Below are 14,216 nucleotides of genomic sequence, written 5' to 3'. Positions count from 1 at the left end.
ATCTCCTGTGGCTCCACACAGACTTGACCGCTTTGATTTCTGAGAGATCCCACTGTCTCTCTAGTTACCCTTTTCCCCCTTTATGTATTTTTAAAATCTTTAGATAGAGCTCTAGGGGCTAGTGGAGTCAAGGGATATGGGGAAAAGGCAGGTACGGGATACTGAGTTGGACGATCAGCCATGATCACAATGAATGGTGGTGCTGGCTCAAAGGGCTGAATGGCCTCTTCCTGCACCTATGTTCTATGTTTCTATGATTGTCCTTAATGCTCCCCGCCAGAACTATCTCCTGGCCCCTTTTTACCCGTCTGATTTCCTTTTTTAGATTACTCCTTAGTTCCCGAAACTCCTCCAGGCATGCACTTCATCCCAGCTGCCTATACCTCTCCCATGTATCCTTCTTGTTTTTGACTAACTTCTCAATTTCCCTCATCAGCCAAGCTTTCTTATGTTTGCCTGCTTTGCCCTTCACTCTAACAGGGACGTACATATCCTGAGCTTTCTTCAGTACATTTTTAAAAACATCCCACTTGACCGATGTTCCTTTCCCTCAAATAACCTGCTCTAGTCAACTTGAGCAAGACATTCTCTCATACTCTCAAAGTTGACCTTACCCCAGTTGAGCATTTTAACACGTGGACCCTCTCCGTCCCTATCCACAACTATCCTAAACCTAATCGAACTGTGGTCATTGGTCCCAAAAGCAGGGCTCTCACTTAACCTTTTTTCTCTGTTGACAGCCGGGCAACCTTGGCAGCTTTTTAGGTTGCCAAATGACAGTTTTTCATTGTTCTAACTGTGAGGTGAGAGAATAAAACACTCTTGACTGGCGTCGCTAATGTGTGGGATAGAACTAGTGTATGGGTGATCAGCGTGTACTCGGTCGCCGAAGGGCCTTTTTCCACGCTGTATCTTTAAATTAAACTAAAATCACTAAAAGCAGAGGGAGTCTAAAGAAGGGTCTCTACCCGAAACGTCACCCAATTTCTTCTATCCAGAGATGCTGGCTACTCCATGGGGTTCCCTCGCACAATTAAAGCATGGAATTGTCTTCACCCTACCATAGTTACCCAAACAGGCACAACTAAATTTAAGGTAGCTCTTTTTTTCCCCAAGAACCCTTTTTTGGCTTAAGTCTAAGTCAAGAGTGTTTTATTGTCATTTGTCCCAGATAGGACAATTCTTGCTTGCTGCAGCAACACAGAATATGTAACCATAATACAGAACAGGAGATAAAAGTTCAGTGTGTTTATATACCATAGACCATATATATACACACAATAAATAAACAGATAAAGTGCAATGAGCTGTTATTTTTAAGAGTTTGGTGATGGACCCTCCACCACCTCCAGTTTAAATTCCATTTAGAATATTTTTGGAGGACCAGGAAACCAGAAGCAAGAGTTACTCCAGCTCCAAGGAGTGATTCTGCATTGGTTTTCAGCGGTTGTGGTGACGCGGCGACCGGACAGCAATGGCGGCCAGATCTCCCACAATGCAAAGGGAGGGAGAAAGTGCCCGGCGCCGACCAGTTGCCGTGGAGGTTCGCATCTGAAGGGCGGCCAATGATGTGCTGGCCGTGGTTGCGCGCATGTGCAAGGCGGCCGGCCATGCCGGCAGATGAGTAGCGGCCAGAGAGCGGAGAGCAGACACACGGCAGCCTGGACACGGAAACGGAGGGCGGGCGGAGATGGAGAGAGACAAAGAGAGGGGGGCCCGCTCTTAGTTGATTGGCAGGTGTCCCGGGTGCTTGCCAAGCTGGGCAAAATGACAACTTTTAGGTTGCCCGGCGGGACGTTTGGTGGCCAATGGCAACCGTTAATTTTGAGCCCTGAAAAGGCTCCACACAGACTTCATTAACTTGCCTTTCCCAATACTAGATGTGGGGGTCCCCCACACGAGAGGGCAACGCTGGATTATCCATCCATCCATCTATCTATCCTCTCATGTGTGAGGGACTCCACATACTGCTTAAGAAAACTCTCCTGAACACTTTTGAGGAATTGCACCCCATCTAAACCCTTCACGCTATGATTTTCCCAGTCTATATTGAGAAAGTTAAAACCCCCTAATACAACCTTATTTCACCTGCAGCTGTCTGCAAAATCCTGCCACGTTTGTTCTTCTGGTTCCTGTTGACCATTTTGGGGATCTGCAGTACACCCCAACAAGGTGATCATCCCTTTCTTATTCCTCAGCTCCACCCATATAGCCTCACTAGATGAAGCATTCGTAATGTCACCTCTGAACACAGCCATGACATCCTCCTTAACGAACAATGCAACCTCCCCCCTCCTGTTTTTCCCGGACCCATCTCTCCTGAAGCTCCTGTAACCTGGAATAATGAGCTACCAGTCCTGCTCCTCTGTTAACCAGGTTTCAGTCATGGCTACAATGTCCTAGTCGCTCGTACTTATCCAAGCCCAAAGCTCATCTGCGTTACCTGTCAGGTCCCTTCATTAAAATACGTGCAGTTTAAGCCATCCTTCCTTCCTTGCTCTCTGGTTTGAAATACAACACTGCTATTGCTAGGAAAATATTGCTATTAAAATAAATATAGCAACAGTTGAGGCTTAAATTGCATCAAGATATTGGGGTTGGGTTTGTTGCTGTTCTTGAATAGTACCATTTGTTTATGGGACTAGACAATCTCATGGTTTCACATTTTACCCGAATAGATAGTACACCCGATAATCTAAATTCTCCACATACTGCACTGCCACCCCCCATAATACTAAGCCCGTCATACATTTGTATATCTGAAATAAATGGCTTCTCATCGATGAGATCAATAATTGACTGTCATTTTCTTTCGAAGGTGTTCATTTACCTATTGTTTTTCAAGCATTTAAATATTTTTTTATGTAAATTTCCACATGAGACCAGAGTATTATTCACATACAAAAAGATCAAACTTTTTAATAAAAAAACTATTCACTTTCATATTCATTCATAATAATGGACAGAATTGTATACATACACATCTGATGCCATCCTGAGCATTGTTCAGACCAAGAGGATGGAGTTAAATGTTTTACATATTGTTATGCAGAACAAAAATTACAATTTACAATTTTCCACCATGTGTTCAATATGTCCAATTAATGCTTAAAGACATAATATTGAAATGCAAAGTGATTTACAGTCAGAAAATAAAAATTGATTTCATTTTGTCTTACAGATAAATCGAAACATGATGCATTAAACAAAAATTGGACTTCCAGGAGTTCTAAAAGTAAGAATTAGAATTATTTTGTCAATTAATTATCAGTAATGATTATGGGACAAAATTAACTTGGAAAGCTTCAGCATTATGGGGAGGCGAGTTGAGCCCACTATCTACATCTTTCATATGAAAGTAATCTTCATATAAGACAAAGACACCATTACATTCTTAATGTACAATGATTGATAACTAATATTCTAAAATCAAAAATACAGGAAATTGAAGGTTTTACTTCACCATGTGAGAAAAATTATTGTAATCGAAAACAAAAAACACATTGATTTTATTTATAGAACAGCCAGTTGTATATTAAAATTAAATGGCCACTTCCACTGAGTTAACTACTTTTAAACTGTGTCGCAGCCTTTGGCAATTTGAGTAGATAATGAATTAGCGAGCAGTCAGTATAAGAGTATTTGAACGCAAAATGTACAATAAATGTTTAACTCAACTGAATGAAGTCTTGCACTTAAAAATAAAATTGAGTTTGTCATGAAACTTCCTTCACCCAACCGCACTTTGATCTGGTGCCATGTTACGCAACACCAGTCATTGAAAGTAGGCATGCAGGTGCAGTAGGCAGTGAAGAAAGTGAATGGTATGTTAGCATTCACAGCAAAAGTATAGGAGCAGGGAGGTTCTACTTCAGTTGTACAGGGTCTTGGTGAGACCACACCTGGAGTATTGCATACAGTTTTGGTATCCTAATCTGAGGAAAGACATTCTTGCCATAGAGAGAGTACAGAGAAGGTTCACCAGACTGATTCCTGGGATGTCAGGACTTTCATATGAAGAAAGACTGGATAGACTCGGCTTGTACTCGCTAGAATTTAGAAGATTGAGGGGGGGATCTTATAGAGGGATTCTTAAGGGGTTGGACAGGCTAGATGCAGGAAGATTGTTCCTGATGTTGGGGAAGTCCAGAACAAGGGGTCACAGTTTAAGGATAAGGGGGAAATCTTTTAGGACCGAGATGAGAAAAACATTTTTCACAGAGAGTGGTGAATCTCTGGAATTCTCTGCCACAGAAAGTAGTTGAGGCCAGTTCATTGGCTATATTTAAGAGGGAGTTAGATGTGGCCCTTGTGGCTAAAGGTATCAGGGGGTATGGAGAGAAGGCAGGTACAAGATACTAAGTTGGATGATCAGCCATGATCATAATGAATGGCGGTGCAGGCTCGAAGGGCGAATTGGCCTACTCCTGCACCTAGTTTCTATGTTTCTATCCTCCCATTAGTATCCATGACAAGCTATATTGCAATATGTTACCATTAGAAATTGAAACAAACCAATGAAGGTAAAATATATACAAGCATTATCCAAGATCATTCCATACTTGATTTGCTCTGTAAGTTTAATAATTTTTATGCCATAATTTCTAAAATATTTAAGACAACTGAAATTGCAGTTCTTTGTTGATAGAATTACTTCAAATAAATCCATTCTCCTGAAACAAGGAAGATCTGTAAAAATTCTACAATGATGTGATGCACTCAGCCTAGGCAGTATAGAAGTGCAAGGAGGATGTAATTGAGGATACAGATTTGTGTGTGCATAATGTAAATAATTCTGGCACCACCAAGAATGGTTGGAATTACCTGTAAGGTGAATAAAACATTCAACTGACTGACAAAAGATATTGAGATGTTGAGCACATTCTTTGACGTAGATGCTAACCCGAGCACATTCTTTGAGGAAATTAAAAAATCTGCAAAAATAAATGTACTGAATAATAACTACATAAGCAACTTTACCATTCAAGCTCCACGGGATACTTTCCTGTGAGACAGGCTGTACAGTGACCCATTTGCCTCACTGATTTTTTGTCATTTCCTGTATTGTTTAGTATGGAATTTGTTTGCATCTTAATTCCCTGTTGTACAGAAGATAGCAGTCCATCAACAGAGAGATAAACCACGCTATCTGCACCTTCAAAACAAAAGACATTTAAGAGACATGTTTATTATGCAAAAGCTTTGTGAAGTTGCAATCTGTTAAGTAATTTTATTATAACTACATAAATCAAAGCTACAGCACTTTCCATGATAGAAATCATACAATATGAACGAAAGAAGTCAGCAGAAATTAAAGCATTTTACTAAAAAGGATTATATAATTATAATTAAGAACTAATGAAAGTCTCAATATTGTCTATACCCTATATCAGAATAAGAAATATTCAGAGAAAAATTGTATATAAAACTCCAACAGAATTGGTTATTTGGATACATTTACAAGAAAATACATGCATGTTCACATTGACCTTCATGCCCTTGGAGGGTGCCCTCCCTCACATTTGCAAAGAAATCATTAAACAACACAATATAAACAAGGCACCTTCACCAACAATAACATGGGTTATTTCACTGTAACATAAGGCATGCAACGATTCATTTGTCTTACTGATTTTAAAATCATTTTCAGTATCATTCAAAATGATATATTAAACAAATGTAACAAAGCTTTTTCTAGGCAAGAAAATGGAGATTAATGTTTATATTTTATAATTAATATTCCTCCATTTCCTTTCCTCCAGGCAGCTCTTACCATCAAAACTCCCATTCCAATATTTTCCAGGATCAAAAACTAAACTGGAATAGGAAACATACACTACTGATGCTAGAATCTGTAACAAAAATAGAATACTTGTAGAACTCAGTAGATCAAGTAGCAGCTGTGGAGGCAAAAGATGCGACGTTTCAGGTTAAGATACTGCATCAGTATCAATGTGTCGATGAAGGATGTTTCCTAGGCAGTGCACCGGATCTAAAAATAAAATCCAGTCAAATGGCATTACTTCATACCCAATTAACTCCTGTAAAACAATGGGAATTCTGCTATGTTGTTAACAGACTGTTGAGCTACGTGCTTTGCCATAAAGTATAATAATTTGTCAAACCTAAATATCCTGCAAGATCTTCAAATTCTGGTTTATTGGCAATCAGTTCTTCTTTTGTTGGAATGTTGATTCCCATGTAACAAGGGAATCGTATTGGAGGCGAAGCCACACGAATGTGTACCTACAAAAGCATTTTGATAACATTTAGAAAAGCAAGTCATCATTTTGAAAGCTAAGTAAAGCACATAAGCTATTAAACATTGATATCATTGGTAAATTATTTTTGCAATTTCATATTCTTCAGTAGTATGACCGGGACTACATTAAAAAAAAAAGTAACATCTCCCAAGGCATCCTTTACCTCTTTGGCACCGGCTTCCTTTAAGACTTTAATAATTGGAGAAATTGTATTTCCACGTACAATCGAATCATCTATTAGCACAATCCGTTTTCCAACAAAATTGTCACTCAAGGTTCCAAATTTCTGTGCCACTCCAAGTTGACGCAATCTTGTATTTGGTTGAATGAAAGTTCTGCCCACATAACGATTTTTACATAGTACTTCTACATAAGGTAGTCCTGCCTGTAAAGAGAAGAAACAATGAGAAAACCACCACCCAAATACCACTTGATTATCTCAAAAGGATTCTTGATTATTATGGTACTTGAATTAACAGCCAGGAGAGGGAGAATAATTCCTTTTTTCCTTAAGAGTGTTAATTTATTATTTGGGGAAGCCTTTACAAATATTTGAGTCACTGAAACCAACTGATACTGCACCTATGATACTGCAGTGTTACACAGCCAAAGTGTAACAATTCAAAATTAATGAGGTATTTTGACCTCGTAACAGAAAAGGGTTACTGAGACTTGGTAGACTTAGATTTTTTTTTAAGTCAGAAAACAGGGGTAAATGCTGACTTTCAACTCAAATTAAGTTTCATTATTGTGTGCACTTCAGTAAATATAAAAAATCTGTGATTTTTGTATTTTGATTACCAAAATATTCAAATGCGGTAATACTGCCAAATATAAATGAATTAAGTAGAATAAGTAGATATGATTAATTGCTAAATCTTCACTTTTTTATATGTTGTCAGTTGTATATAAAGTGTAAATGGCATATCACTGACAAACTATCTAGATAACACCTTTAATTAACTGCAAATCCAAAAGATAAAACAAAGCGATGAGAAATAAATAAGAAGGTAGACAAAAATGCTGGAGAAACATCGGGTGAAGCAGCACCTATGGAGCGAAGGAATAGGTGACGTTTCAGTATCAGTATCAGTATATCTTTATTGTCATTTTCCTGAGTACTCACATACCCAGAGGAAACAAAAAAACGTTGCTCAACCAGTGTCCATTCAGTGTGCAGTACAAATAACAACAAATAAATAGAAATAAAAATACATATATCATGAACAAATTAAATTAAACACTCTACTAAACATCAACAGGCGTTCCGATCGACAGCTGCTGCAGTGTGTCCAGGTTGATGGTTGGTGTGCGATACTTTGGCAGGGGGTTAAGTCCGTTTATCAGTCTTATAGCCTGCGGGAAGAAGCTGAGGAGCATCCTGCTGGTTTTGCAGCTAATGCTCCTGTACTCTTCCCAGATGGCAGGATGGAGAATATGTGATGTGATGGGTGGTAGGGGTCTTTGATGATGGAGATGGCTCTGTTGATACATCTCTTCCTGTATATGTCCAGTAAGAAAGGGAGTGGAGCACCAATAATCCTGCTGGTGGTCTTCACAATCCTGTCAAGTTGGTGCCGTTCGTACGCCTTGCAGCTCCCGAACCAGGAAGTGATGCCGTTGGTTAATGTGCTCTCGATTGTCCCCCTATAAAAAGTTTGGGTCGAGACCCTTCATGTTACCCATTGGTACTTTAAAAAAGACAAATTCTGATAACCGATTTAAATGTTGCTGATGAGATTAACATTAGGTGCAGTTCTTTTTAGATTATTGAATTGAATTTCAATCTACAGGGCATGACTGCAGTTTGTTGGTGAAGTAATTGTGAAACATCGTGAACACTGAAGATAGTAATCGAGTCAGAATCACATCAAAATACTAATGAAAATGTTAAAAACAGATTAAATTCAAAGAGAGAAAATAAGCATTTTGGGAAGAATAAACAGTAATTGAAATTAAATTATACAATTTAAAAAAAGATACAGGATGAGAGAGATCGAGGAATGCAAACATGTTCTTGTAAAGAGGACAGTTCAAACAGGCCATTTAAAAAAGTATGCAGAATTCACGGCTTTATTAATAAAAGACAGCACAGGAGTAAATTGCTATATGAGCTCTTCAGAAAACCCCAATTTGACGTATTCATTTCTGTACACTACCTTTTGGGAAGGAGTTAGAAAATACAAAACAGATTCATGGAATGAATGGTACAAATGATAAGATACTAAAATAACAAGGAGAGGCTGAAGCGCCCAAGGGTGTTCACATTGAAGTCAAGCAAGTCAAAATATATAATTCAGATTGCAAAATCATGAAGTTTGTGGTACGATTAATAATAGAATATTGTTTCTATAATTTATTTTAAACCTGCTCTGATGTTTTATAGTTTTAAAAGTCTAATTGGACTTCCTTTGATGACTGGGTTGTGAGTCTGGAACTTCTACATACCTCTTGTGCGTAACCAAGTGCTGCTGGTGTTGCTGATTCTGGAACTGTGCTGACTAAGTCTGCATCAACAGGTGCCTCAATAGCAAGTTGCCGCCCGCAACGCTGCCTAACTGTATACACCATCTGTCCTTATGAATCAAAAGGAAAATGATATACAAATGACTACCACACAGCTACACTGATATAATATAAAATGCAAAAACAAGGAACAAAATTGTGATAACAATGTTTATTTGCCATAAATTGTTTTAAAAAGGCAATTAAAAAAAACATTTGTTAAAAAAAGGTTTGTGTGACAGTTTACATTGGAAAAGAAGGTTTTAGTAAGATGTCATGACAATAAATGCAAGCTGTAATGTCAATAAGGTTTTAGTCACAAGACCATTGTGATTATAAACAGAATTATTAAAAGTGGCACAAGCTAAAATATAATTACTACAGCAGGTAAGTATATTCAGATTGCATTTATGATCATTTGAAGGGCAACTTGCATTAACGCAAGTGACAATTATTACCAAGTTTTAAAAACCTAATTTACTAACTACAGCAGATTATATTTTATAACTGTATCCATATGAAAAATTAAATGATTCTCCAAAGAATTTTGCTAAAAGTTCATAATTACCTTCAAAAATGGAATCAGGTCTGGCAAAATAGACATACTCAAAGATACAGAATGCAGGCGGATCTCCCCCAGCCCTTGGTACGACATCAAGTGTCTTTATTCCATTCTTAGAGATTTGTACTATTTCCCCTGGTAATATTTCACGATAATATCTGGAAAAACAAAAATAATAATAATAACATTTTACTAAATATCAATATTCCGAACTTCACTTAAAAATTATAAATGGCACCAAGGCAGTAATGTCAAATATAAATTACAGGGAAATATAAAAGTATTCCTGAAGACCAGCTGCATTAATTGCTCCAATCACCTTTACAACAGCGTAGCTTGATCATCAGACATTATGAAAGAGGAAGATTGAACTTTAATGCTTTCCATCACAGTGAGGAACGTGGAATCCACTGTGTGGATGTTTATGTTAACTTATGTGGTTGTGTGACTTGTTGTTTTTCACTTAGTATGGCAACTCAAATTTCACTGTACCTTAATTGGTACATGTGACAATAAACTGACCGTGAAACCTTGAACCCGACATACCACTCAAAATTTGTGAAAATACTTTCTAGACTTTACTATGATGGGGTTTTTTTTAAATCACTACACTTCATAAGTGTATAGTCCCAAAGTACATTTAAACTATCCTGAAATGAAAAAAAAATGCTCTGAAAATGTACCTAGTGTTAGTATTGTTTTTTTTAGACAGAATGCAGAGGATTATTTTAAATAATACAAACTGTAATTTTGATGTTAAGTAAGATAGGCAAGCTACAAGCCTGCAGATGCATCAAATTAACAAATTAATCAAATTAACGTTTATGTATTTGTATTAAAACCCCTGCTGCTTTTATTAATGCCTTACCTAGCCCCAATAGATTGGAAACTGCACGATTCCGAAGAAACCACCCATCCTTCAGGTTCTGTTTCAATATCTGGTTCTCCTACATTCAAAAGATAAAGCACAAAATTATCCCCAAAATTCTGACTATTGTTAAATTTCTAAATTTGACATTAAAAAATTCAATTAAATTAAATTCAACTTCAACAGCAATGTTTGATCTTAAATGAAAGCACTACTACTTTTATAAGACTGTAAACCTGCCTGTCTAATGAGGCAATAAAATGCCCTTCTAAGCCTCTTCAACCTTAACCTTTGTCAAACCTTAAATTACCTGTTGTCAAATCAATAACCACCGGGTGGCGCCAGCAATAGCTGCCTCACAAACCGTCAGTCTCCTTTCCTTCTGTGTTTAAATAATGTGTTAAATGTACGTTTTTAGTGTTCTTTAGCTTGTTTTATGTGGGGGTGGGGGAAACTTTTTCTAATCCCTAACCGCGATGGAGATGAGATTTTGTTCCGTATCGTATCTCCGTCCGGACTGCGGCCCAACATCGAGGAGTTGGCGGCCTTTGCTGGAGACTGACTTTTGAGAGCTCCACCGCAGGGAGCCTACAATACTTTAACATCGCAGAGCCCGCAATCCCTTTGCCAGGGATCGACCCTGGGTGCTTGCAGAATTAACATCACGGAGCCCGAGGTCTCTGGTCAGAGACCCATATCAAGAACTCCAATTTGTTGGATGTTTAAACCGCCCCGACGCAAGGGCTTCGACCGCTGGCTGCGGGAGCTTTGATCTCCCTGACGGGAGAAATAAAGAAGAAAAGGATTGGACTTTTTTGCCTTCCATCACAGTGAGGAATGTGGGGAATCCGCTGTGGTGGATGTTTGTGTTAATTTTTATTTGTGTCTTGTTGCATTTATTTTTTCATATGGCTGTATGGTAATTCGCCTTAATTGGTACATGTGACAATAAAATACCTTTGAATTGTCTGATAGGAAGTCCTCCAAGTCAAACTTTTTCCCACTTTTTATGGACCAAGCGCAGGCAAGTGGGACTAGTGTAGCTGGGACATGTTGGCCAGTGTGGGGGAGTTGGGCCAAAGGGCCTGTTTCATCACTGTATCACTCTGGTATCGTAGACAATTTCTATCCTTTATTCCCCAAACTTCTGCCAAGGCCACCTACTTAGGCTTAACCAGGACTCTTCACATCCCGTTTTAACGTCGAAGTTCGCAGGTCCCAGGTTGGTGACCTGTTCTCCAGAGTTCCCGCGACAACAGCTGTGTCCGCTGGACTGGAGGGCCGCAGCATCGGCGGCTTTGACCACCCCGGGCCGCGGAGTTGAACCGGCCCGTTCGCGGAGCTCGGATTCAGACGTGGGACTGACATTACATACCATCACCGGGTGGGGTCACAACATCCGAAGCCTGGATCGCCTCAGCCCAGAGGGAGAATAAGAAGGGATGAGACAAAGACTTAAGACTTTTGCCTTCCATCACAGTGAGGAGGTGCCTGGTGAATATGGTGGATGTTAATTTGCGTTTATTGTGTGTTTTTGTCATTTTTACTATATGTAGGACTGCATGGTAACAAAATTTTGTTCAGACTGCAAGGTCTGAATGACAATAAAGGCTACTTTGACCAGAACAGAGCTTTAACTTTGCATGAGGACAACAATGAAAAGTTAACAACCTTTAATTGTTAATCGAGTCTTTCTCCACAAATGCTGTCTGACCTGTTGAGTATATCCAGCAGTATGTGTTATTTTTTGTTCCCAGGATCTGCACAACATAACTCACTATTCTTTCTGCTTGATAATTTTCACTTGCACGGCTGAATGTTCTAAGCATCAATTCCTCCATTGTTCCTTGACACCTTACCAGTTCAATGTTATTCAATGCAAGAAAAAATGAACACAATTAATAAAGTGCAATATTAATCACTGCTTCATAATGAACTTTATTTGTTAGTGTGATCACTTGTAAATCGTTCCTTTTGTGATATCTCAACTACTTGGTAACCTCAATTATTACCTTGTCTTGGAACCATCTGCTACAGCTCAAATTTTTAGTTGGGGAAGGAGACAGAGCACATGTTGACAGTAGTGGTTAACCAGATCATAACCTTTGAAAAGTGGAAGCTTGACTGACTTTTAAAATCAAGCATAATTTATTGTAAGCTTTCCTGGGTAATGAACAGCTTATCTCCATGATGGAATCTCCGATAAGAGAGCAGACTATTACAGTTAATGATTTTAGAGTAACTAAATCACAAGTTAGTTATACTTTTTTTTGTAGTGGTACTCTAATGCTGGACCAGAAAAGACTCGGGCAGTCCTTATGTGCGACTCAGCCCTTTGAAACGGAAAATCGGTGTTTCACATATTCCTGATGTCCAAAGCTTCCAGAGAGGCTTTGAACTTATGTCAATATTTTATACCTCACCGTGGCCTTTGCTCGCCCGACTGTTCAGAGAAATTGCATGGAGAATGAATACTTTATCATGCTTCATACCAGAGTAATCTGGGCTTCTTTCTCAATTTATTTTGTCATCCTGTCCCAAGATTTCCCCCATGGATACTATATCCTGCCATTCCCTCCGAGATGAATATGACTAATCCGACACGTCATACATGCAAAAGGTTACGTTACTACTATGAATTGGAAATATTCATCCAAGGAATAATATCATGTTGGTCAGTCACTAAATCATTACCCCCTGTCTAATCAGGAAATATTTTTTATAGTCTTTTTAAGCTTTCTCACAAATAAGATGAAGCAACCAACATTTTATAAAGTTATTCAATTCCAAATTCCCTTCAATGATGTTTGAAACAATAAAGCCCATAATGGAATGGAAAGACAAAAGGTGCAAGCATGTTCTCATTAAGAATTTAAAAAATATGTACATTTAGCATCATGAATAGGGTCAATTTAATATCACCAGAGTCCCTACCGGCATGCTTCAAGTAAAAGTGGGGACCCAATCGTATCAAGTGATTCGAATATACAAAATTTGAACATCCCAACACTCACTACATCACACTTACTGATTCTGATATACACTGGACTTGGTAGAAGAACTTTTTATTTTCACTTGAAGCAGCAGTAGAATTGCTGCCTTTCAGCACCAGACACCCGAGTTTGATCCTGATCATGGGCGTTGTCTGTACAGAGTTTGCACGTCCTCCCTGTGATCACATGGGTGTTCTCCGGGTGCTCCAGTTTCCTTTCATGTCCCAAAGATGTGCAGGTTTGTAGGTTAGTTGGCCAGAAAATAACCTCTAGAGTGTAGAATGTAAAACTGGGATGATATAGAACTAGTGTATGGGTGAATAGTGTTGGACGGGCAGACTTGGTGGGTCAAAGGGCCTGTTTCCCCACTGTATCACAAAATAAAATTGTAACGGATTTTCCTGCAACTTGGGAACAGGAGTGAAGTCTGAATTTTAAAATCAAGTTTGGCATTTGTTTTATAAATGAGAAAAGGACCCAAAGTGCGAGAGTAACTCAAGAACATGAAGAACATGGATAGGTGATGTTTTAGGTCGAGACCCTTCTTCAGACTGATTGTAGCGGATTAGATGGGGAGGGGGCTGGGGAAGAAAGCTAGACATAAGAAATTGACATTTTCCCTTTACACATTTCATTAAAAAAAATAAAAACCACAAGACAAGTTTTAATTCTGAACAAAATGTATCTTACTTGAACTCTGCATCTTTGAAACCGGTACAAGGCAGCCAATGCACAAGGGACGATTTCCATAAGGATCACGGACCGCATAGATGACATCTTTATACATAATCAGTATTGAGTAAGAGGTAGATGTTGCAGTCATCAAATTTCTAATCCTAGAAATGAAGATCAGATTTGGGTTTAAAACTATTTTTCTCTCTTCACTAGTTCTCCCTCTTTTTCCAGAGGAATCTGATAATTTTTCTGCATTTTTTATTTCAGATTTCAAGTCTGCTTTTTAAAAAATTGTCATCGTTCAATCTATATAAACCAAGAAAAGTTCATAAAATATGAAACTTTTATTG

General features: G+C 38.5%; 1 protein-coding gene across 1 annotated transcript in view; it reads right to left on the bottom strand.

Annotated features, from left to right (window-relative positions):
• Positions 1–2,888: 2,888 nt before the first annotated feature.
• Positions 2,889–14,216, bottom strand: part of ppat (phosphoribosyl pyrophosphate amidotransferase) — a 44,893-nt gene continuing 33,565 nt past the window's right edge. Inside the window, exons 5-11 of the mRNA XM_055635726.1 lie at positions 13,882–14,027; positions 10,199–10,277; positions 9,337–9,488; positions 8,712–8,839; positions 6,427–6,648; positions 6,126–6,246; positions 2,889–5,155 (exon numbers count right to left, since the gene is read on the bottom strand). Of these exons, the coding sequence (XP_055491701.1) occupies positions 4,977–5,155; positions 6,126–6,246; positions 6,427–6,648; positions 8,712–8,839; positions 9,337–9,488; positions 10,199–10,277; positions 13,882–14,027 (1,027 nt within the window). The 3' untranslated portion in view covers positions 2,889–4,976. The remainder of the gene's footprint in view (positions 5,156–6,125; positions 6,247–6,426; positions 6,649–8,711; positions 8,840–9,336; positions 9,489–10,198; positions 10,278–13,881; positions 14,028–14,216) is intronic.

The sequence above is a fragment of the Leucoraja erinacea genome, chromosome 1 (assembly GCF_028641065.1).
Source record: "Leucoraja erinacea ecotype New England chromosome 1, Leri_hhj_1, whole genome shotgun sequence".
Taxonomy (NCBI): Eukaryota; Metazoa; Chordata; class Chondrichthyes; order Rajiformes; family Rajidae; genus Leucoraja; species Leucoraja erinaceus.
The sequence above is the reverse complement of the archived record's forward strand: the minus strand, read 5'-3'. Positions and strand labels throughout refer to the sequence as shown.